This window comes from Anolis carolinensis, chromosome 3 (assembly GCF_035594765.1).
Source record: "Anolis carolinensis isolate JA03-04 chromosome 3, rAnoCar3.1.pri, whole genome shotgun sequence".
In the NCBI taxonomy this organism is placed as follows: domain Eukaryota; kingdom Metazoa; phylum Chordata; class Lepidosauria; order Squamata; family Dactyloidae; genus Anolis; species Anolis carolinensis.
Genome location: NC_085843.1, coordinates 237399824 through 237421729, shown reverse-complemented (window position 1 = coordinate 237421729; position 21906 = coordinate 237399824). Strand labels below are relative to the sequence as shown.

The window sequence follows — 21906 nt, the reverse complement described above, 5'->3', positions numbered from 1 at the left end:
TCCGGGGGGGGGGGGGGGGGGGGGGGCGCTACAGGTTACGGCTTATAGAGGCTTAAGTTATTTTCAGTGTACATATTGTACACACACATTTTCTTTCTCCTATAGGCTCAACATAGCTTAAAATATTCTGACATTTAGTTCCCTCAATTTATATTTTTCTAATGCTCCATTAACTTAAACTGAACAATTAAAACAAAGTAGCAACCAAATATCAGCTACAGAGAAAGACAATTTCTCTTACACATACACACACATATCCATTTAACAGAAAACTAGTACTAGAGGCAAAATAACATTGAAAGAATAGAGCTAGGTTCCCACATCACAAAACAAAAGAGTAGTTTAACCTGGTTCAGCAAACTTTTCTTAAGGTAAAGGTAAAGGTTTTCCCCTGACATTAAGTCCAGTCATGACTGACTCTGGGGGTTGGTGCTCATCTCCATTTCTAAGCCGAAGAGCAGGGTTGTCCATAGACACCTCCAAGACTATGAGGCCGGCTTGACTGCATGGAGTGCTGTTACCTTCCCGCCGGAGCGGTACTTATTGATCTACTCACATTCGCATGTTTTTGAACCGCTATGTTGGCAGAAGCTAGGGTTAACAGAGGAAGCTCATCCCGCTCCCCAGATTCGAACTGCCGACCTTTCAGTCAGCAAGTTCAGCAGCTCAGCAGTTTAACCCGCCATGCCACTGGGGGCTCCTAAAACTTTTCTTAAAAACTAAAAAGATGTGTCTATGAAATAACAGGTGCTGTGTATAAGTTTTCCATAAGTAAACAAAAATATTTTGAGCCTTTTGAAGACTTTTCTTTATTTTTAATTCCATCGGTGTCTTATTGTGAGTTTTGGTGACCTGACATAAGAGATGTATTCTTTCTTTTAACCTCCTGGTGTTAGCTGGCAGTGCAAGTTTACTTGTTCTGTCCTTTTCTCTTTGTTTTGCTGTTCACACATGTTCAGAAAGGACTCTAGAGGCAACTGCTATTTATCCACTTGTAGGTAAGCAGACAGGCGCTACAGTAAACTGATAACAGTACAATCCCACTTTCCCCGTTCAAGTTTTTATTGTATTTTTTTTAAAACTGCAAACGTGCAGTTACAAACTCGCCAGCCCTCTGCCATCCTCCCAGTGTCGATGCTTCTAAAAATAGGCGTAACTAGACAGAGGAGGAGAAAGGGGAAGAAAAGAAAGCTGAGATTCACCTTTATGAAAAAGAGCTTCAGTGCCACAGGCTTTGTAAGAGACTGAATGAGGCATAGTAATTGTTTTCATGTAAAAGGAGCTCCTCAATCTCTTTGATGTTACTTTTTTAAAAATGAACACTTAAAATTGATACAAGACTGCACAGAAATCCCCCACAGATTGGCATTCATTCTCTGAGATGCTCGCTATGTTCCTTTAATTTGTCTACTGAATCCTGATTTGTTTGCCAACTTGATGCCTATCTGATGTATTGAAAACAAAAAAAGTGTTGACACATATCTTGGCAAAAGGTATCTACCCCATGCACTGCTGAACTGTATGGATGGAACAAAGGCTCAAAGGCTCTGGTGCAATATTAACGGGATGAAATATTTCCTAAAGATTACATCTAGTTTCCAAAGGAGGAGAACATTTATAGGCATTGCATAACACAGGCAGAATTAGTATAGTGTAATTATTGTATAGTATAATTATAACAAGAAAACAAGTGTTCTTTCAATGAAACATCTGATGGAAGATTATGGAGTTGTGGTTCTCATTGTGGAAACAGTCAAAACAGGAAGAAGGTAATGAGCATGATTGTTATTGTGTTTTTTTAAAAATGTTTTTAATCATCTGTATCCAGACCTGTCCCCAGTATTGCAACTCAAGACAGCTGTGATGAGTCATGGGCCATGTAGTCCCGTTCATGGCACTGTAGTCCCAGATGAAGAGGAGAACTTGGGTTTTTCACCGTCTCAGTCAGAATTGGAACCTTCCCAGCCAGATTTGGGAACCTTGCACCTGCAAGAGATTTGTCTTCCAGAAATCTGTCAAACAAGCCCTGAGTCTAAATCTCCTGTGTTTTCTCGCCACGAGTTTTGTAAACAACAGAGAGGAGTTCAAGCGGCCTCTCGTAGGAGTGCTAGGATAGCTGCTAAGAATTCAGCTGATTAAGCCTGCTTTCCATGGGAAACCTTAAGGAGTCATGCATCTGGACTCAGAGATTAGCTTTCGTTTCTGGTTCCCCAGAGAACTGCTCTTTGGTGGGAAAACTAGACCCTATTTAGGTGTTTTACCCACAAAGGGGTTTTGCGGAGTCAATTCGTCAGCTACTGGAGTAAGTTGTGTGTGGACAGCGCGCTCCGTTTCCAAGCCTCGTTCCTGTTTCAAGCCTTGTTCCTGATTCCAAGCCTTCGCTCCGTTTCCAAGCCTTCGTTCCCGTTTCCAGCCTTGTTTACCTCCACGGACCTTGCCTTGTTTTCCGGATTTTGCCAAGTAATTCCACGGATCTTGTTCTCGCTCCTCGTTCCTTGTTGCCTTGTATTAAGCCTTGTTTCAAGTTATTTCCTAGCCTTGCTCAAGTTCAAGGACTAAAGGACCTTGTCATCTCCCCTCACTTTGCCTGGCAAAGTGAGTGTTTCGGTTATTGGATTACAACTTTGGACCTTAATATTTTATATTGGACATTGTTTCTTTGGACTAATTTTGACCTTTCCTGAAAGGTCTACTTCTGAACTATTTCATACACTTGCTTTTATTAACTTTACATATTTCCTTAATAAAGATATTAGATAGATTCTGGCCTCTGTGTATGGTTATTGGTGCTCTGCAGCCTGGGTCGTGACAACAGCTTACAAAATATTAAGACTAGAACAATTTTTAAAAATACAACATAAAAGTTACTTTAAAAAGCAATTAAACAATCTATACAAGTAGCATGATTAAACTTAACAGTTTTGCGTTTGGATGACTGTGATTTTTCAGCTTTATTATGACGGTGTTATTAACAAACCCAGGTATAAGATGGGGAAGAAGGTATCACATTCTTTTGAAATTATTGTTGGTACTAATAGGGAGTTGTCTCGCATCAAATGGAATGTATATTTTCAACATGGATAGCAACACGTACTTTCCGTTAGAAAGTCAGCCTTATATAATACTTGGACTTCCTTCCTACAGTAATAAAGATTGTGGTCTCTTCAGATGGATTCCAATAGCAATAGAAGATTAAGATGTATACTAAGGTATTAGATTTTACCTATATTTTAGCAATTGCTTTCTGTTTTTTATTTTCCACTTAATACCTCAAGGTAGTGAACTGTCCTTATGGACCTGTTGAACAGACCTGTTGAAACAATGGGATTTATATGAGTGTTGACTTATTTACTGGATCTGACCAGGATTAACGACTGGATCTGGGCTTTTATTTTATTTTTATTTTTAAGTTGGCTAAATCCTCTATTTAAAACTTCCTCGAAAGCTTATTCAAGGCACACGGTTGCTCTTCAGCTTCTCAAATCCAATATAATGTGGCATAAGTTAGCTATGTATGTTTACTTTGAACTTAAAGCTTTGCATTATCAGCAACCTCATTCCATGAGACTGTTCATAGGATTGTCTCCATAGAACTTTGAAGTTGTTACTCTATGGATCACCATAGACATTTCATGAATAAATATTTTAGGTCATTGATAAAGTCTTGTAACTGCAGTTTTTTGTTGTTGTCAGTAATGCATGAGCTGTTCTGTAAAATGAGCTCACTTTAGGAAAAGATGCTATAACTATTACAAAATCATGACATACAAACAGTGATTTAGCTTTAGCTTGTTAGTTGAACTGGAGTGATTTTCATCCCTGCTGAGATGGAGAAAGCGGTTTAAAATAAAGCTGCTTTTGATAACCTCCTTGCCAAATCTTCTATACGTTGTCTGTGCTTTCTGAAATCGGGAAGCTTGACATTGTAGAACTAGGGTCCCTTAGATAATACCCATCACTGCTGATCTAACCAGTTTCAAATCCGATAATCCAGCGATAATATTCTGGCTCTGGATTCATTACTGGAAACTTGGTCACTATAAGTACCAAGATCTTATCCTTAGATCCACTACAAATTTCCATCTTGGTCTCTAAAGGGCCTGTTGCTTCTCTTTCCAGAAAGGAAAACCAAGCAGATCCTTTGCCTGGATTACACAGTCTTCTATATTGGGTTAAATTGGATTTTATTTTATTGTTCCTGGAGCTTTCTCTGCACCTCTACTGTTGGGCCATTGGGAGCACTGTCAGGTATTTATTCTTACTGCAGATTTGGCCACTTAGAGACAGCATTTCTAAGTAAGCTGCGTTGTTGCTTTTTAAATTTCCCATCCTGAATTCTTGGATTCTGCAGTTTTAAAAAAAACAAACACTAATTTCAAGTAAAGTCCACTGCACTCAGTGGAACATGCTTCAGAGTAAATAATACACATTGAATTGCACTGTAAAATATCTTGTGATGAGCTTGATAATATTGTTTCCACTTTGTGAGAAAGAAATATACATCTTCATAAATGGAAAAAAATGTTTTGCAGATTTACTGATGCCTCCATCTAGAAGGGCATGTCCCAGATTGGAACAAAGGATCAGAATTATTACTTTTTTGCTATGAATTGTTATTTTATTTCAGAAGAGATAAACAACCCTGGCAATTGCAAAAGGATTTTAGTAATTACATTTTATCTAACCAGTCTTTTAATAAATAAAAAAGTAAGTATAATGTAGTTATGAGCAATACATGTTACTGTTTTTTAAAAAATTGTAGCAAATAATAAAACTGGTATGCTAATCTGAAAAAATATCAATTAAATTTCATTGAAATTTAGTTGAACTAGTATAATTGTCAGCTTTGTTTCATCAGATTTTTATTATGTTTTGGCATGTAAATAAATTTCAGGATGAATAATATCATACAATTTTTTCTGCAATAGACATTATATGTTGCTTAAACTACTTAAACAGAAGCCCTCCAAAACACATTACCCAAACCCATAGGTATGGTTAGATGAAGGATGTTCAACAGAGAAAGAAATCTTGATCTCATTGCCTACTATAGGGCTAAATCTGGTAGTGTGAATCCTATTGCTAGTCCCAGTAGTAGAGCTATTTAAACTAAGATATCTACTTGCATGTTGACTCACCATTAAAATAGATTCAAAGAGACTACCCTAGTTGTGTATAGAAAGCAGAATTGAGACTCAGGTCAATTCAATCAGTTTGAATTAACTTGAATGTGAATCTGTTTATCTGTGATTAAAAAATGAACAGATTCAGCCATTCTTGTGTATGCATGGGGAAATTTGGTCTGTTATCCACCTCCCACGAAATACTAAGAAACTATTGTATGTGGAGAGGAATATATTTGATGCTATTTATCCTTCAGAAGTGTGTGTGTGGGTCATAGCACAGAATATATTTTTATTTTGAGAGATTTTTTTTATGTGAGCTGAGACATTGAAGGTTATAAACTGTCTCTGGGGCTCTGTTGCAGGATAGCTGATCTTTTCCCTACCAGGACTACTTATGCCGCTTGCCTTTGTTGGATATTTGAAACTTAACTTGATAATTGTAACACACCATAAATCAACAACTGTGATCTCTTTCTGAAAAGAGAGTCAAAGGCTGAATATGTTCTTCTGGAGATTTTACTGTCTGGAGAAATGGGGAAGAGTGTGAAAAAGTAGCTGCATTTGCCTTCATCTTCTGTTAATTTTATATACTTTATTAAAGTAGTGATTTCAAATTCACAGAGGAGTAAAAAGACTCACCTCAGGGGAGTTGTGATGGGTTTATCTGAAACTGTGGCAACCCTCTTATGCCTCTGCTGATTTATTGAATATGATATAGTCAAAGCTGCATTTGCATGGATATTTCTGAAACTGAGTGTAATATTTGGCAAACTAACCAGGAGGCATCTAAATAGGTATGTTGTATGGGGTACTAGACCACAAGAGCCATAATTCTTTGACACACATCAATCATAGGAAAAGTACCTCACTTATGGTATCATACTTTATGTCACTGATATCAGGAAGACATCATTATTTATAGTCAGTTGTCCACTTCACTAGGGTGAAGGAAAAAAAGATTCTTAGGTGAAAAAACACAACTAAAGAAATTGCTATTTTGTTACCTGGGATAACACCTCGTTAGGAATGCCTAGGACTACCAGCACAATTCTATAGTCAACTTCCACTGGAGTACATGGAGAGATTCCTAAAAGAGTGTTCTCTAGAAATCTCTAGGTCAGTGGTTCTCAATCTGGGCTCCCCAGATGTTTTTGGCCTACAACTCCCAGAAATCCCAGACAAAAACATCTGGGGACCCCAAGTTGAGAACCACTGCCCTAGGTCTTACAAGCATGTCTGGAAGAAGATGATGTAGAATCATATTGGAGGATCTAAAGAACATTTTTAATAAAATCTGTAATTAATCAAATCGAGAAATATCAAAATTATAAATGTAGAGGGACATCTATATGGTGTTGCCAGTTACCTCCTTGTGTGAGAAGCAAGACTTCTTGAAAATCCATTTTCTATACAACCATGTATTTCAAGAGCCAATTCTCAAATTGGTAACCACCATACTTCCATTACAGAGATTACATTCATATATATAATGTTTTATGGTTAATTATTAGAATTAGTTTAATATTTTATTGTTAATGCTAGTATTTATACAAAATCCATTATCTCATAGTTAGTTTTAATTTTAAACTAATAATAAAAAATCATCCCTTGTCATGGAGGGAACGGCAAGATTCTGGGCCTTCCCCTAATCCTTTTTCAGAGTTAATGGAATACACTTTTTCACTTTTAAAAAGTAGCCTTAACACAATGGGAGAAGAGAGGATCGAGACTTTCCCTGGAATATTGAGATAATTGCAGGGTATGGTCAAGTCTCACTGGAATTTCAAATGGGCAGTAGGCTTGTGCACGGATTCGGTTTCGTTGGTTTCCTTCAGCCAGTCAGGCTTGTTCGGCTGGCCATAACAGTGAGTGCTCAGCCACCATGTTTTTTTCCAGCCAAAAAAGTCCACGCAGCAGCCAATTATGGCTCCTCCTCTCCTATTCAGCATCACACGGCATGTGAAGAAGCTGCCACATCCTTGCATGGCGTTTCCCTGTGAGCCCTGCCTGTTGGGCCAATCAGAATATAAGCACACCATGACGCCTCTTATGCAAGCTGTGTCTATTTTATGGGGCAAGCGCATTCATTGCTCTCAGTTGTGTCCTGGCTCTAGAGAGGTGTTTCAGTGATTGCCTTGCCGCTCACACTCAGCTTGGTTTTTTGGCTTGGCTTGGCCTCTCTCTAGCATTGAGTCTTTTCGATTTTCCTTTATTTTCCTTTTTTTCATTATTCTTTTTATTTAGTGGGACTGGGGGTTGGGAAAGTGTGGGACAGGTGGGTGGGGTACACATACGTTTGGGAACTTGGGAGAAAGAAAGCATCTCTCTACTCTTTGTGCTTTTCTTTTAAAATATTTGGGTGGCCCTGAGAGCCTTGAGTCAACCTTTAGATTCTTTTTCTCCTCCACTCCTTCAGAAAATACTTTTAAAAGATTATTATTATGATTAATCCCAGCAAACATACAGAAAAGCCTCATTCTCAGAAAACTACCTCCCTACCTATCATTTTATTCCTTTGCAAAGAAACTCTCTCTGTTTATATTTCTTTCTGTGCTTTCTGCCTTCTGAATCTCAAGTAATAATAATAATATTAGTAGTAATCCCTTGGCTATTACCAGTAGTAAGAAGAGCTACAAAACTTTGTTTTGGGCTTCAATCTGTGGAGAAACTTTGCCAGAACCCATCATTTTTTGTGAGAACAAGAAATTCAAAAGGTTTGGAAGAAGTTGTTTGCTGTTGTTTTTTTTTTAAATTAGTAAAGAACAAAGTGTAATAGTGCAGCAGTGCACTTTGTGATGTGGAAGTGTATCTTTGACATTTGGCAGGAAGGAATGGTGCCCTGCTGCTGCTCCTGGAGAAGTTACAGGGCGGGGCCAGTGGGATACTTTTTGGGAATTTTTAAAAGGAGATCTTATTTCTAAAAATAAAAGAAATTCCTAAAAATCAGGGGATGACCCAAACATTATGAAACTTGGTGGGCTAACCAAGTGTCCTCCAAGTGTGGTCCTCCAAGTATGGTCATTTTTATCCCGATAGCCCTAACAATGACGGGAAGGAGAGCCCTGGAAGCCACACACCTTATTGCCACCAATGGGCCGGATCTAGCCACATTTTTCAGCTGCGGACCAAAACAGCTATTCGGCAACCTGTCTGTTTTCAGGAGGTGCATGAAAATAGATCCAGGGGTCTCCCTAAATTCAACCGGCAGAAACGGGTCAAAGTTCAGCCAAAATGCACAAGGCTAATCGGAAGTTGTCACTTGGTGAGAGACAATAGGCTACTGACCAATATTTTTCAGAAAGTTGCTATGATTTTCCTTATCATTATTTTCACATCTCTTTTACCTTTCTGATGTTGATCTAATCAGCTTCTCTTGATGTAGGCAAGTTTCATTCTGACAAAGCCACATACCTATAGAGGTGAGCTTCCACCAAACTCCAATGATGGTGTCTGTTTCTGACATTTCCATGAAGAATGTGGAGCCTGCTCGGAGTCACGTTATCTACAAGAAAGTGTCACATGACAAAGCTGTAAGTATATGCCCACAACAAGTGGGGAAAAAACTGGAACTGCTGCCTCTCTGAAAACCAGACTATGTGTGTCCCACTGATTACATTTTTGTACCATTTAGAAACGTTGTTGTGGATCTTATGGTAGTCCAAATATGAGCCTACCATGCAAGATTTGTTCGGAGTGGTTTTCCAAAATTGAGTGATCCCCAATGCTCAAGTGACCAATGCTCATTAAATCATAGAATCATAGAGTTGGAAGAGACTTAATGGGCCATCCAGTCCAATCCCCTGCCAGGAAGCAGAAAATCGCATTCAAACCACCCCTGACATATTTCCATCCAGCCTCTGCTTAAAAGCCTCCACAGAAGGAGCTCAAACCACTTAAAAAGTAGTAGAAGTACCACTTGTTTTTATATACAATCCTTAGCCTACTTAGCTAGCTACTGGTAAGGAATAGTGAGTACTGTAGACTAAAATATCTGGAGAATTAAATATACTATGTTTAATCCAGCCCATCCAGTAAATGTGGCCTTACAGTTTTACCAGATATAAAAATAAATCCTATTCTGTATTATTGGGTATTTGAAATGTAATATGCTATCTTTAGGGCAGAAGTGGGCATCTTCTACCAGTTGTAGGGCACACTGTTCTTTGAAACTCTAGAGGTCTGAACTAGAAGTGGTGTTATTTGACCGCTTCCCAATTTTACCTCTTCCCAACTTTTGCATGGTAAAAATGACCCCAAATAGGCAGACAAGTCTCCAAGCGGTCTATGAATGCAGTTGATCAAGATTCTTGCAAAACTCGGAATTAAGGGCAGAGAAGATGTGCAAAAGGAAAACCCTTTGGGGACATGTAGATATTCTTAAAGAAGAGATATTAGAAAATGGAGTTTTCTCAGCATGACAAATTACCTCTCTAAATAATTCCTCTTACTAAACTATTAACAATACAAGAGCCCCCCCCCCCCCCGGCAGGCTTCATTTGCATCTGTCTAATTCTGTTGTTGCATTTCTATGTCTTGATGCATCAAGAAATTCAAATAATTGATTTTTGTTTTCACATAGATTGCAACCTAGCTAGCTTGGTCCAACTCATTTGATAGCAAGGTTTTAAACAAAGCAACCAGGCACATTCTGGGATAAAATAATGCAATCAGAAACGAAAGGAATTTATCAAAGACTGTATGATCAAATGGGCGAGAAATATAGGGAAACCAATAAGAATTGACAAATAGGAGGAAGCCTGGAACTACAGATTAAAATTAACTTATTTGGCAGATCTCAAAGAAAATTGGTTAAAAACTTTTTATAGATGGTATTTCACCCCCCCCCCCCAAAGTTATCAAAATATTATAAAACCACTTCAAACAAATGTTGGAAGTCTGGGGAAAAGGAAGGCACCTACTTCCACTGTTGGTGGACTTGTGAAAAGGCTAGGGAATTTTGGAAAGAAATACGCCAAAGAATACAAAATATGCTATTAATGAAGATTAATTTGGAATGCAAGCTCTTCCTTCTAGGTATGTACGATATAGAAAAGAACAAAAACAAAGAAGTTCTATTTAATTATCTAGTAACAACCGCAAGAATAATATATGCTAAAGAGTGGAGGGTTTAAATCAGACCAGATATACAAACATGGTTCAACAGAATATTGGAAATTATGAATATGGATAAATTAACATATTTATTATCAAACACTCAAGGCAAGCCAAAAAACAAACAGATGGGAATTAATCAAAAATTATTTTAAAAATGAAAAATGTAAAATGATAATATAATGAATCATCAGTTAAGGGCAAGAGGCCAAACAACGGTCCCGGAGTAAGCATTTAAGGAAGAAGAAATATTAAAGTACATAAATAAGAAAGGAGATATAAGGGTACTACTGGTACTACGAGAGTATTACATAAAGCAATACACATTAGATGGAAGTCAATTTTATTTACTTATGGTGTATGTATGTAATCAGGTTTAGGGTTTGTTGTTTGTGGGGGTTTTTTCTTCTCTTTTTTTCCCTTTTTTTAGATTTGTCATGTCTTGTGGTTATGTCAACGACTGTTTGATTTCTCCCCCTTTTTCTTTTATCTGTTCTCTCACCTTACCTCTGACACTTATCACTACCTTTGTAGGTGACGGTTGATGTGATTCACACTGTTTGATAAATATTTTCAATTAAAAATATATATAAAAAAACAAAAAAAAACCCAAAGTAAACAGGCTAGTCTTAAAACTGGGCCGGGCTTTAGCACAGAGCCGGGCTTTAGCACAGCAGGTTAACCACAAGCTGCAATAAATCTTACCAATCGAAAGGTTGGCAGTTTGAAGCCCTGGTCAGGGGTGAGCACCCAACCTTCAACCCAGCTCACTGTCCACCTAGCAGATTGAAAACAGCTATGAGTAGATAAATAGGTACCGCTTAAGCGGGGAAATATTTTAATGTCACCATAAGGAAATACCAGAAAAATGCCGGCAACCAAAAAAGGAGGAAGTTTGTAAACAAGGCTCTTTGACATGGAGGATAGAGCAACAGCCTCCCCCCCCCCCCCCCCAATGGCCAGAATTGAGCATAACCCCCAGTATGCCTATTGTCTGTCCTGTCTGTGTATAACGGGATTGAATGTTTGCCGTATATATGTTCTGTGATCCGCCCTGAGTCCCCTTCAGGGTGAGAAGCGGAGAATATAAATGCTGGAAATAAATAAACTGCACTTTCTGCCTTTTGATGTTTGTGACCAAGAGGCAAAAGGTCCAGTTGTCTCTTATACTTGAGTTATATGAAATATCCACAATTTCTTCCACTTTACAGGTAACACTCTACCTAGGGAAGCGAGATTTCATTGACCATGTAGAAGATGTGGAACCTGTGGGTGAGTCCAACTATCCTTACCTTGTTTGCAATGCTTTGGATATTCAGTGTCCCCAAGTAGTTCATTTTTGCTTTCTTCTTTAGATGGTGTGGTGATGGTGGATCCTGATATTGTCAAGAACAAAAAAGGTTAGATGGCTAAATGGCTGTTCTGGGTGTGATAAGTACAGTTGGCCCTTGGTACCCATGAGTTCTGCATTAATTGATTCAACTGAGATTTTAAAACATTCAGGAAAAATAATCCCAAAAGAGCCTGGTTTTTGTAGATGCCAACAGCTGTGCTGTTATACCTTCTGCCATTCAAAGATTTTCATGCTCTCTCTTTTGCCACTTTAAGAGATGCCATTTTACTACCCCATTGTAAATGGTGGGACTTGAGCATCCATAAATTTTGGTATCCACAAGGGATCCTAAAACCCAGACCTGCTGAATTAATACCCTGCTATAAATTTATTGCTGCCATTAGTGCAGTGTTAGCTTTATGCATTCATATCTATTCTATCATACCTTTTATTTCTTTATTCTTTCAGCTTTCTCTATTCCAGAACATATATTACTTTGATTGTGAATTAGATTGTATTACGATAGAAAACATTTTTATTGCTGCCTAAATACTCTATCTGATCTTGGAAAGTACGCAGGCTCAGCTCTGTTTGGTTGGGAGTAATGTACCAAGTGATGTAGGCTATATTTCAGCGGAAGCAACTGGCAAACCATCTCCAAGTATTCCTTGCCTAAAAAAGCTCTTCATGGAGTCACCATAAGTCAACAAGTGATTTGAAGGCATATGCACACACACACATAAACTTAAAATGTCTTTACATCTGTACTGTTTAGCAAAAAATGTCTGCAACTCCGCAATCATGCTCTCAAAGGAATGAGAGTACTGTGCTATAGAATCAGATCTTGCCCCAAATGCTATAGCAGCAGATTAATGACAAATGCTTTAAATGCTCAGTTTATAGTATTTATTTGATTTATATCCCATCTTTCTCCCAAAATGGGATGCAAATAACAGAGACAGAGGTTTACAGAATCCTTGCTAAAGCTTGGCTGAATATGAAAACAAATAGGCTTGGAATTTACTATACATTGGCTCTTTTATTTGTCATCTCTTTATTTTTGCTATTCAATTTGCTAGTGCCAATGTACCTGTGACCAAAATAGAAAATGCACAACAGGGAAGTTTCAGCAGGCTCAGAGAAATTATAAGGTTTGCACTAACAATAGTGGTAAAACCACACCTTTAGAGAGAGAGAAAATCTCAAGCAGGGAATCTCGGGGCCTTTTCACACAGCCATATAACCCAGAATATCAAGGCAGATAATCCACAATATCTGCTTTGAACTAGATTATTTGAGTCCACACTGCCATATAATCCAGTTCAATGTGGATTTTATACAGCTGCGTGGAAGGTGCCTCAGAATAGCCAAAAGGGAACTGAAAGGGTTTATTGGCAACAGAATGCTGTCTTGTTTGGTTACGGATGTCTGGTGGAACGGCTGAGAGCAATCCTTAGTTTTTGTTCCTTTAACATTGAATGTTTGTAAGTAGACACTGCATGAGTGGATGATACATTTATATCGTTGGTTATGCTTCAATACCATTAATAATACTATTTATGTTCTTCCCAGTGTTTGTAACACTCACTTGTGCCTTCCGATATGGAGATGAAGATATTGATATTATAGGCCTGACCTTTCGAAGGGACCTATACATTTCTAGGGTTCAGGTATACCCATCCCTAGAAAAACACATGCCACTCTCCAGCTTGCAGGAATGCCTAATAAATAAATTGGGGAAGAATGCCTATCCCTTCATGTTAACGGTGAGTCCTCTACATTGCTCCTTCTTTTAGTTCTGTTCTTGGCTTGATATTTGTTACAGAGATATTAATAAGCTTGATTGCTTTGTGTTCAGTCATTTCGTGTACAGTAGAGTCTCACTTATCCAACATAAATGGGCTGGCAGAACGTTGGATAAGCGAATATGTTGGATAATAAGGAGAGGTTAGGTTATAATTTTACAAGTTAAGCACCAGAACATCATGTTATACAACAAATTTGACAGAAAAAGTAGTTCAATACGCAGTAATGCTATGTAGTAATTACTGTATTTACGAATTTAGCACCAAAATATCATGATATATTGAAAACATTGACTACAAAAATGTGTTGGATAATCCAGAACGTTGGATAAGCGAGTGTTGGATAAGTGAGACTCTACTGTATTTTTAAAACTCAAGTTACAACACCTTAAACTGTTTTCAATACAATAATAGAAGTAGTAGCATTTTTACCAGTAGGTAAAAATGTTTTCATTCAGATTATTTAGTAATTTAAACTGGTTTATTGCTGATGGACTTTTAAACTGGCTGTCTGCTTCCCTGTCCTTTTATTGCTCTTTTAACTGATAGCTTAATTTGTTTATATTTTTATTTTTTAACTGAATTTTAAATTTTTACTTCTGTGCTATCATTGGTAGCTGCTTATGTGCCATTGATAGTCGAGCCGATGTGGTGTAGTGGTTTAAGCATTGGGCTATGTCTCTGGAAACTATGCCATTGAAACCCACTGGGTGACTTTGAGCAAAGCCCCTTCCTCACAGCTGTATCAAATTCACATTTAACAGGAATATATGGTCATGTGGACTCAGATAACCCAATTCAAAGCAGATATTGTAGATTAACTGCCTTAATAGTCTGGGTTATATGGCTGTATGGAAGGGTCCAGAATCACCCTTTCTCAGCCACAGATAAATAATAATCTGATCTTTAAACAAAACTAGAAAAGTCCTGAAACATTCTAGAAAGAAGTCAGTATAAGTAACGCATTGCTATCTGTTTTGCATTATTATTTTCAAACTTCGCTGATGTTTTTGTAGTTCTTGCTGATGATTTTGCTGTTATTTGAATGATCAATTTTCAATATTATATTTCACTTGTTCCAACAGTTTCCAGACTATTTGCCTTGTTCAGTCTGCTTGCAGCCAGGTCTGCGTGATCATGGGAAGGTGAGAATTGAGAAATGCAATGTAATATCTTAACTGAGAAAATAATATCCAAAGATTACCATCTGCTTTTTCGGGAAGAATATATGGATGCCAGACTGTTTCACACTACAAAATTGATTTCTCTTTAATTGCCACAGCAACGTTCTATGGAACCCTGAGGTTTAGCATTGGGAGGCATTTGCAGTTCTCAGGCCGAGAGCCCTACTACCAAACTACAAACACCAAGATTTAACTGTCAAGGCAGTTAAAGTGGGATGCTAGTCAATCCAGCCAATGCAGAGGATAAATGTTGTCTCATTCTTGAAATAAGTCAGGAAGCTTTCTAGTGGACTTTGGTTGCTGAAGAACTAAATTAGGTACCTGAAGTTAGTTTAGGAGAAAAGGTGGTGGAATTAAAAAATAAAGTGTATCATAAGCCTCTGAAAAGTTGGTGCTTATAAGACAAGTTTAGAGGGTGAAAGATTAACTGCCTGAGTACTGTGTTATTTTACTTGTAGATGCTGCATACACCCCTAACAGGAACTTATTCTGTATGCAGAACGTCCCAGAGTTACAAGCATCCAACTTACAAATTACTCAAATGGGGGTGAGACAACAGGAAATGAGAGAAATCTACCCCCAGGAAGGAAAATTCACTCCTGAAAGAATTATCATGGGAAAAGGTGTCTCCACTGAATCTGTATCACCAATCCTTGTTTCCACAAGCCAAATTTTTCAAAATCCAGTTCTCACAGGGATAGAGTGAGATGAAATCTTCTGAACAGGGGGACAGACAAACACCCGGGAAGGAGCGGGGGTGTTAACCTTTCCCTATGCTATCAAAAAGTTTTTAAAATATATTTTTGGCTGGAGTTACACTTTTAAAATGTACCTGTTCTGATCTACAAACAAATCCAATTTAAGAACAAACCTACAGAACCTATCTTATTCCTAACTTGGGGACTGCCTGTATTTCTCACTCTTGTATTTTTTTCTCCCCTGCAGTGCTGTGGAGTAGATTTTGAGATCAAAGCATTTGCTGCAGATGATCCAGAAGAGACAGTTCTCAAAAGGTAACATTGTGTTTGATGGACACTGAATCACAAACCGGTGTCATTGTGATGTCCGAAATCCCGGATCCTCTCAATGTGCTTTAGCTCCCAATCAGTCCAATAAAACACACAGTGGTTAAAGGCAAGAACAGAAATCTGTTTATTCAGCTCTGGCCAGAGTTGATAAGGGGGAAAATAGTGCAGTTCCAAGATCCACGCTTTCATTGGTTCAAAAGTCCATTCATTTATGGTTTGTGATTGGTGCATAGTATGGACTAAACTGTCATATTTGGAGCTGACTGTTGCTTGGTGTGTCTGCCTCTTTGAAAGGTTCTGGGAATGGAATTAAGGAAAGGTTGGGAGATAATGGGTGCTTGACAGGATTGTCCCTGGGGATGCTGGATGAATTACCTTCCTGCTGGGAGGCTTCTCTCATGTCAGCTAGAGCTGACAAACGGGAGCTCACCCATCTTGCGGATTTGAATCGGCAACAGGCACATCGGCACATGTGTGGTGCTTAGGCAACTTGGGACCAGACTTAGGAGAGGAGGCTCCACCGGCTTTTGGAATTTGGGAGAAGGCGCCGAAGGGGAATTCACAAAGCAATTCCTTGTCTTTTGGAGTCCCCTTTTCGATAACAATTGTCTGCATCTTTTCCTTCTCTGTATCATCCTATTTAAGCTGCTGCAAGCAGAACTGTATATAAATAGAAAAGGAGTTTGTATCTTTAAAACAAATAGATAAAATAACTTGTTATATTTCATTTTGTTGTCATTTTTGCACATTTGCACAAGTGCTTCAGTGACACAAAATATTTAAAGAAAAGTAGTCAACTGTGTAAATTGATATGAAATTATGGAGAAATCTCTGAAATTACTACTGCCCACGATTCATTTTGTGTGTGTTTGGTTTCTTGTATTCAACAAGCATTTTTTATTCCACTCCTTAGGAATTCAGTGCGTTTGATGATCCGTAAAATCCAGTATGCCCCAGAAGTGCCGGGATCCCAACCCCAAGCAGAGACCAGCTGGCAGTTTTTCTTGTCAAAGAGACCACTGCATTTGAAAGCATCCCTCAGCAAAGAGGTACAAAGTTGCTGCATTTGAGACTCACCCCTCGGAATAAAAATATGTTTTACTTCTTTAACTTCCGCATAAACTCTCTAGGAGATCATTGATGTAACATCCATGAGTGGGTTGTTTTTTTGCCCCACCCAAGGCATGTTATGTCATATCAATAAAAGTAGCTGCCCTCTGGCTTCACCTTCATTTGCTTCCTTCTACCCTAGAAAACTCTTATGAACCTCTACACATTTCCACTTGCTGATCATTCTTCCCTCTTTTATTTTAACATCCCCCCTTTTCTTCTGCAAAGAATCTTCTCCCTAAACCTAGTTGCATTTTTTTCTGATATCTTTCCTATCTCCTCGTTATGTTTGCCAAGGAAGACAAGAATAAGAACCTTGTAAAAGCAAAAGCAAAATCTCCTTCCACAAGAAAACTGATACTAATAACCCAACGGACCACTGTTAGGAGTAGACCCACAACTTTGTGTTCTCCAGTCTCTGATTCCAACACATCAGGTTTCAATATATCTGAGACGATTCCTAGCAAACATTTGATGGGCAGGATGGCCACGATTGTTTTCCTTCAGTGCCTTTCAAAAGATATGAACAAGTTTTTGCTCTTTCCTGGATAGCTGATCACAAAAATGCATATGGATAAAATTGTTGTATACCTTCCTGCTAAAGTGACCCAATTGTTGCAGGTGTATTACCATGGTGAGGCAATCCCTGTCACCTTGACTGTGATCAACAATACAGAAAAAGTGGTTAAGAAGATTAGTATTTCGGGTAAGATGCTGATTTTTTCTATGGGTAGTAGTAATGAAGTAGCATAGGTTAAAAAAGTGGACAATACTGGATAGAACAATTCTGTTAGTGTGAAAGATTCAACTCCCCAACTTCATAGAAACTGCCACAAATATGAGAAAAATACTATCATCATTCTGCTAAATTGTAGTGAGTCCACGATTCTGCCTATAATAATTTCACAACATACTTTGGTTTGCCTGGAAAAATGCTAGTAAAGCAATTGAGATACCAGTGGTCTTCATTATTTTTCTACGGTTTTTCCTGTGAACTGGGGGTTGCTCTATAAATTTATTCTGTTTTCTATTTACCTGATGATCATCTATCTTGTATCCTCTCTAGTGGAGCAAGTTGCCAATGTGGTATTGTATTGCAGTGACTTCTACACCAAAACAGTGGCTCTTGAAGAAGTAGAGTGAGTATACTATGCTTTATCCTAATCTGTACTATTTTGGGGTTTTTTTCTTGTTCAATTCCATTTAATTCTTAGGCAACTAGCAAGACTGGACGAAGAAGAGAATAAGATGGTGCTCTTCTCCTGTTTTGGGTTCCAGAAACGAACAGTGAGAACTCTGGTCCTGCTGTTGCCATGGTTTGGTAGCAGAAAGATGAAAACACCTTGGCAAAACCCAGGGCCAGTCTGGAGCTGTAATGCTTCACACTAGCCAGGTTTAGGTTCCTGTGTACATAGGCTCTATATCCAAGGGTATTTAAAGAACTGGCAAATGTAATCTAAAAGCTACTGATAATAATCTTGAAGAATTCCTGGAGAGCAGAAGTCCCAGCAGAATGGAGGAAGGCAAATGTCATCCCAATTTTCCAAAAGAGGATCCAAACAATTAGTGTCCAGCCAGCCTGACATTAGTAGGAAATGTCATGATCACTAAAAATCAATGTGAGTTTATCAAAAAACAAGTAACGTCAGACTGATCTTACCTATATTTTTAATAGAATGACAAGCTCAGTAGATGAAGGGAAAGCTGTGGATGTAGCATAGCTTGATTTTAATAAGACCTTTGACAAAGTCCTGCATGATAATCTTGCAAACAAGTTAGTAAAATATAGACTAGACCAGGGGTCCTCAACCTATGGGTCCCCAGGTGTTTTGGCCTACAACACCCAGAAATCCCAGCCAGTTTACCAGCTGTTAGGGTTTCTGGGACTTGAAGGCTAAAACATTTGGGGAAACCACTGGTTTAAGTGCTTAGTGCAGTGGTTGTCAACCTGGGGTCCCTAGATGTTTTTGTCCTTCAACTCCCAGAAATCCTAACAGCCGGTAAACTGGCTGGGATTCTTGGGAGTTGTAGGCCAAAAATATCTGGGGTCCCCAGGTTGAGAACCACTGGACTAGCCAATGCTACAGATGTGATCTCATCAGACAGGATGAATTTAGTGTCCTAGGATGCTTTCACTCTGTCTAATGGACGGAGCCCCACCTCGGACATCATACAATATTTTGTGACTTCCAGCAGGACCTCTGCTCCCAACTGAGGTGAAAGCGTTGCTGGACACTTCCTCCCAACATGGGACGTCTCCTGTGTTGTGCTGGCTCAAATGGAGCCAGCACGGTGCCTCATCGGGAGGGTGACACTTTCCCCATGTGATGGGGAAAGTGTTGCCGAGAGAGCAGCATGTGGGGGGACAGATTTCTTTTTCTCCTGGATGCTTCACCTGGCCTTTAGGATGAGGTCCCTATGTGGATTTGTAATTGGTTAACTGACCAAACCCAAAGGGTGCTCACCAATAGTTCCTCTTCATCCAGGAGAGAAGTGACTAGTGGTGGGTTCTGTCCTGGGCTCAGTGCAATTCAATATCTTTAGATTATGGAATAGAAGACATGCTTTTCAAATTTATAGAAGACACTAAATTTGGAGGAATAGCTAATACAACAGAGGACAGAATCAGAATTTAAAATGACTTTTAACAGATTAGATAGCTGGACCAAAACTAACAAAATGAATTTCAACAGGGTACTTCACTTGGGCAGAAAAAAAAAATGAAATGTGCAGGGATAAGAGGGGGTGAGGCCTGACTTGACAACATTACATGTGAAAGGGATCTAGGAATCTTGGTAGATCACAAGCGGAATGAGTCAATAATGTGATGTGGCAGTTTAAAAAGCCAATGCAATTCTAGAGTGCATCAATAGGAATAGTGATGAAAATTATCTAGATCAAGGGAAGTCATAGTCCTGCTCTATTCGTCTTTGGTCAGACCTTATCTGTAATACTGTGTCCAGTTCTGAGCACCACAATTCAAAAAAGATATTGACAAGGCATAACATGTTCAGAGAATTACCAAAACGGAAACCATGCCCTGTGAGGAGTTAAGGGAGGTGGGTATGTTTAGCCTAGAGAAAAAAAGGTTAATAGCTGATGTGTTAGGCATAGTTAAATATTTGAAAAGATGGAGCATAGTGAAGATGGAGCAAGCTGTTTTCTGCTGCTCCAGAGACTACGCCCCAGAGCAATGGATTAAAATGTCAGGAAAAGAGATTTCACCTGAATATTAGGAACAACTTCTTGATGGAAGTGCTGTTTGACAGTGAAACAGATTGTCTCAGAGTGTGCTGGAATCTCTTTTTCTGGAGGTTTTGAAACAGAGGCTGGTCATCTGTAATGGGTGCTTTGATTGTGTGTTCCTGCATAGCAGAATGCAGTTGAAAGGGATGGCCCTTTTGGTCTCTTCCAGCTTTATTATTCTTTTTGTCATGCTCAGGGCATTAAAATTTTATCCTGTTACCTACCCCATTTCTGTATGCTATGTACGGCAGGGAAAAAATAGAGCCAAACTGCATTCTGACAAAGACGATCACAGTTCTGCCCCGGCTGGCAAGCAATAGAACCAAAAAAGGCATAGCCCTGGATGGGAAGATAAAGGATGAAGACGCCAACTTGGCTTCCAGTACCATGTAAGTCCAAAATAGTTGAGAAGTAACTAATTAAAGTAGGAAGATGACGAGTTAATAATTACTTTTCTTGTGTTAAGTGATAAGCTGCAAGTGCAGAGGTGTCTAGCACACTGTTAAACTTGAACTAGGATGAAGTTTTTCTTAGGGCCTTCTCTCAAGTAAAATATGAACTGGAAAATAGAGATGGGTTTATGAATTGTTAATCAGTGGAGCTGTGATGGGAAACTCCAAATTGCCCTTTGAAATTAAACACTGCAGGTGTCTATCATAGCAAGTTGTCCAGGAACACCTGGCCACTCTAAACGAATTCAAGTCCCCAGGGCCAGATCAGCTACATCCAAGAGTACTGAAGGAACTAGCGGAAGTTATTTCAGAACCACTGGCAATTATCTTCGAGAGTTCTTGGAGAACGGGAGAAGTCCCAGCAGATTGGAGGAGGGCGAATGTGGTCCCTATCTTCAAGAAGGGAAAAAAGAACGACCCAAACAATTACCGTCCGGTCAGCCTCACATCAATACCAGGCAAAATTCTGGAAAAGATCATTAAGGAAGTGGTCTGCGAACACTTAGAAACAAATGTGGTCATTGCTAATAGTCAACACGGATTTACCAAAAACAAGTCATGCCAGACTAATCTGATCTCTTTTTTCGATAGAGTTACGAGTTGGGTCGATACAGGGAATGCTGTGGATGTAGCCTACCTGGATTTCAGTAAGGCCTTCGACAAAGTCCCCCACGACCTTCTGGCAAGGAAACTAGTAAAATGTGGGCTAGACAAAACTACGGTTAGGTAGATCTGTAATTGGCTAAGCGAACGAACCCAAAGGGTGCTCACCAATGCGTCGTCTTCATCATGGAAAGAAGTGACAAGTGGAGTGCCGCAGGGCTCCGTCCTGGGCCCGGTTCTGTTCAACATCTTTATTAACGACTTAGACGAAGGGTTAGAAGGCACGATCATCAAGTTTGCAGACGACACAAAACTGGGAGGGATAGCTAACACTCCAGAAGACAGGAGCAGAATTCAAAACGATCTTGACAGACTAGAGAGATGGGCCAAAACTAACAAAATGAAGTTCAACAGGGACAAATGCAAGATACTTCACTTCGGCAGAAAAAATGGAAATCAAAGATACAGAATGGGGGACGCCTGGCTTGACAGCAGTGTGTGCGAAAAAGACCTTGGAGTCCTCGTGGACAACAAGTTAAACATGAGCCAACAATGTGATGCGGCTGCTAAAAAAGCCAATGGGATTTTGGCCTGCATCAATAGGGGAATAGCGTCTAGATCCAGGGAAGTTATGCTCCCCCTCTATTCTGCCTTGGTCAGACCACACCTGGAATACTGTGTCCAATTTTGGGCACCACAGTTGAAGGGAGATGTTGACAAGCTGGAAAGCGTCCAGAGGAGGGCGACTAAAATGATTAAGGGTCTGGAGAACAAGCCCTATGAGGAGCGGCTTAAAGAGCTGGGCATGTTTAGCCTGCAGAAGAGAAGGCTGAGAGGAGACATGATAGCTATGTACAAATACGTGAAGGGAAGTCATAGGGAGGAGGGAGCAAGCTTATTTTCTGCT

General features: G+C 39.2%; 1 protein-coding gene across 1 annotated transcript in view; it reads left to right on the top strand.

Moving 5' to 3' along the window:
* The first annotated feature begins 39 nt into the window (after positions 1-39).
* The window catches only part of sag (S-antigen visual arrestin), a 33707-nt gene continuing 11840 nt past the window's right edge, over positions 40-21906 (top strand). Inside the window, exons 1-11 of the mRNA XM_062976409.1 lie at positions 40-1769; positions 8509-8656; positions 11450-11510; positions 11594-11638; positions 13144-13337; positions 14462-14521; positions 15506-15573; positions 16502-16637; positions 17320-17404; positions 17765-17837; positions 20196-20333. Of these exons, the coding sequence (XP_062832479.1) occupies positions 8567-8656; positions 11450-11510; positions 11594-11638; positions 13144-13337; positions 14462-14521; positions 15506-15573; positions 16502-16637; positions 17320-17404; positions 17765-17837; positions 20196-20333 (950 nt within the window). The 5' untranslated portion in view covers positions 40-1769; positions 8509-8566. The remainder of the gene's footprint in view (positions 1770-8508; positions 8657-11449; positions 11511-11593; positions 11639-13143; positions 13338-14461; positions 14522-15505; positions 15574-16501; positions 16638-17319; positions 17405-17764; positions 17838-20195; positions 20334-21906) is intronic.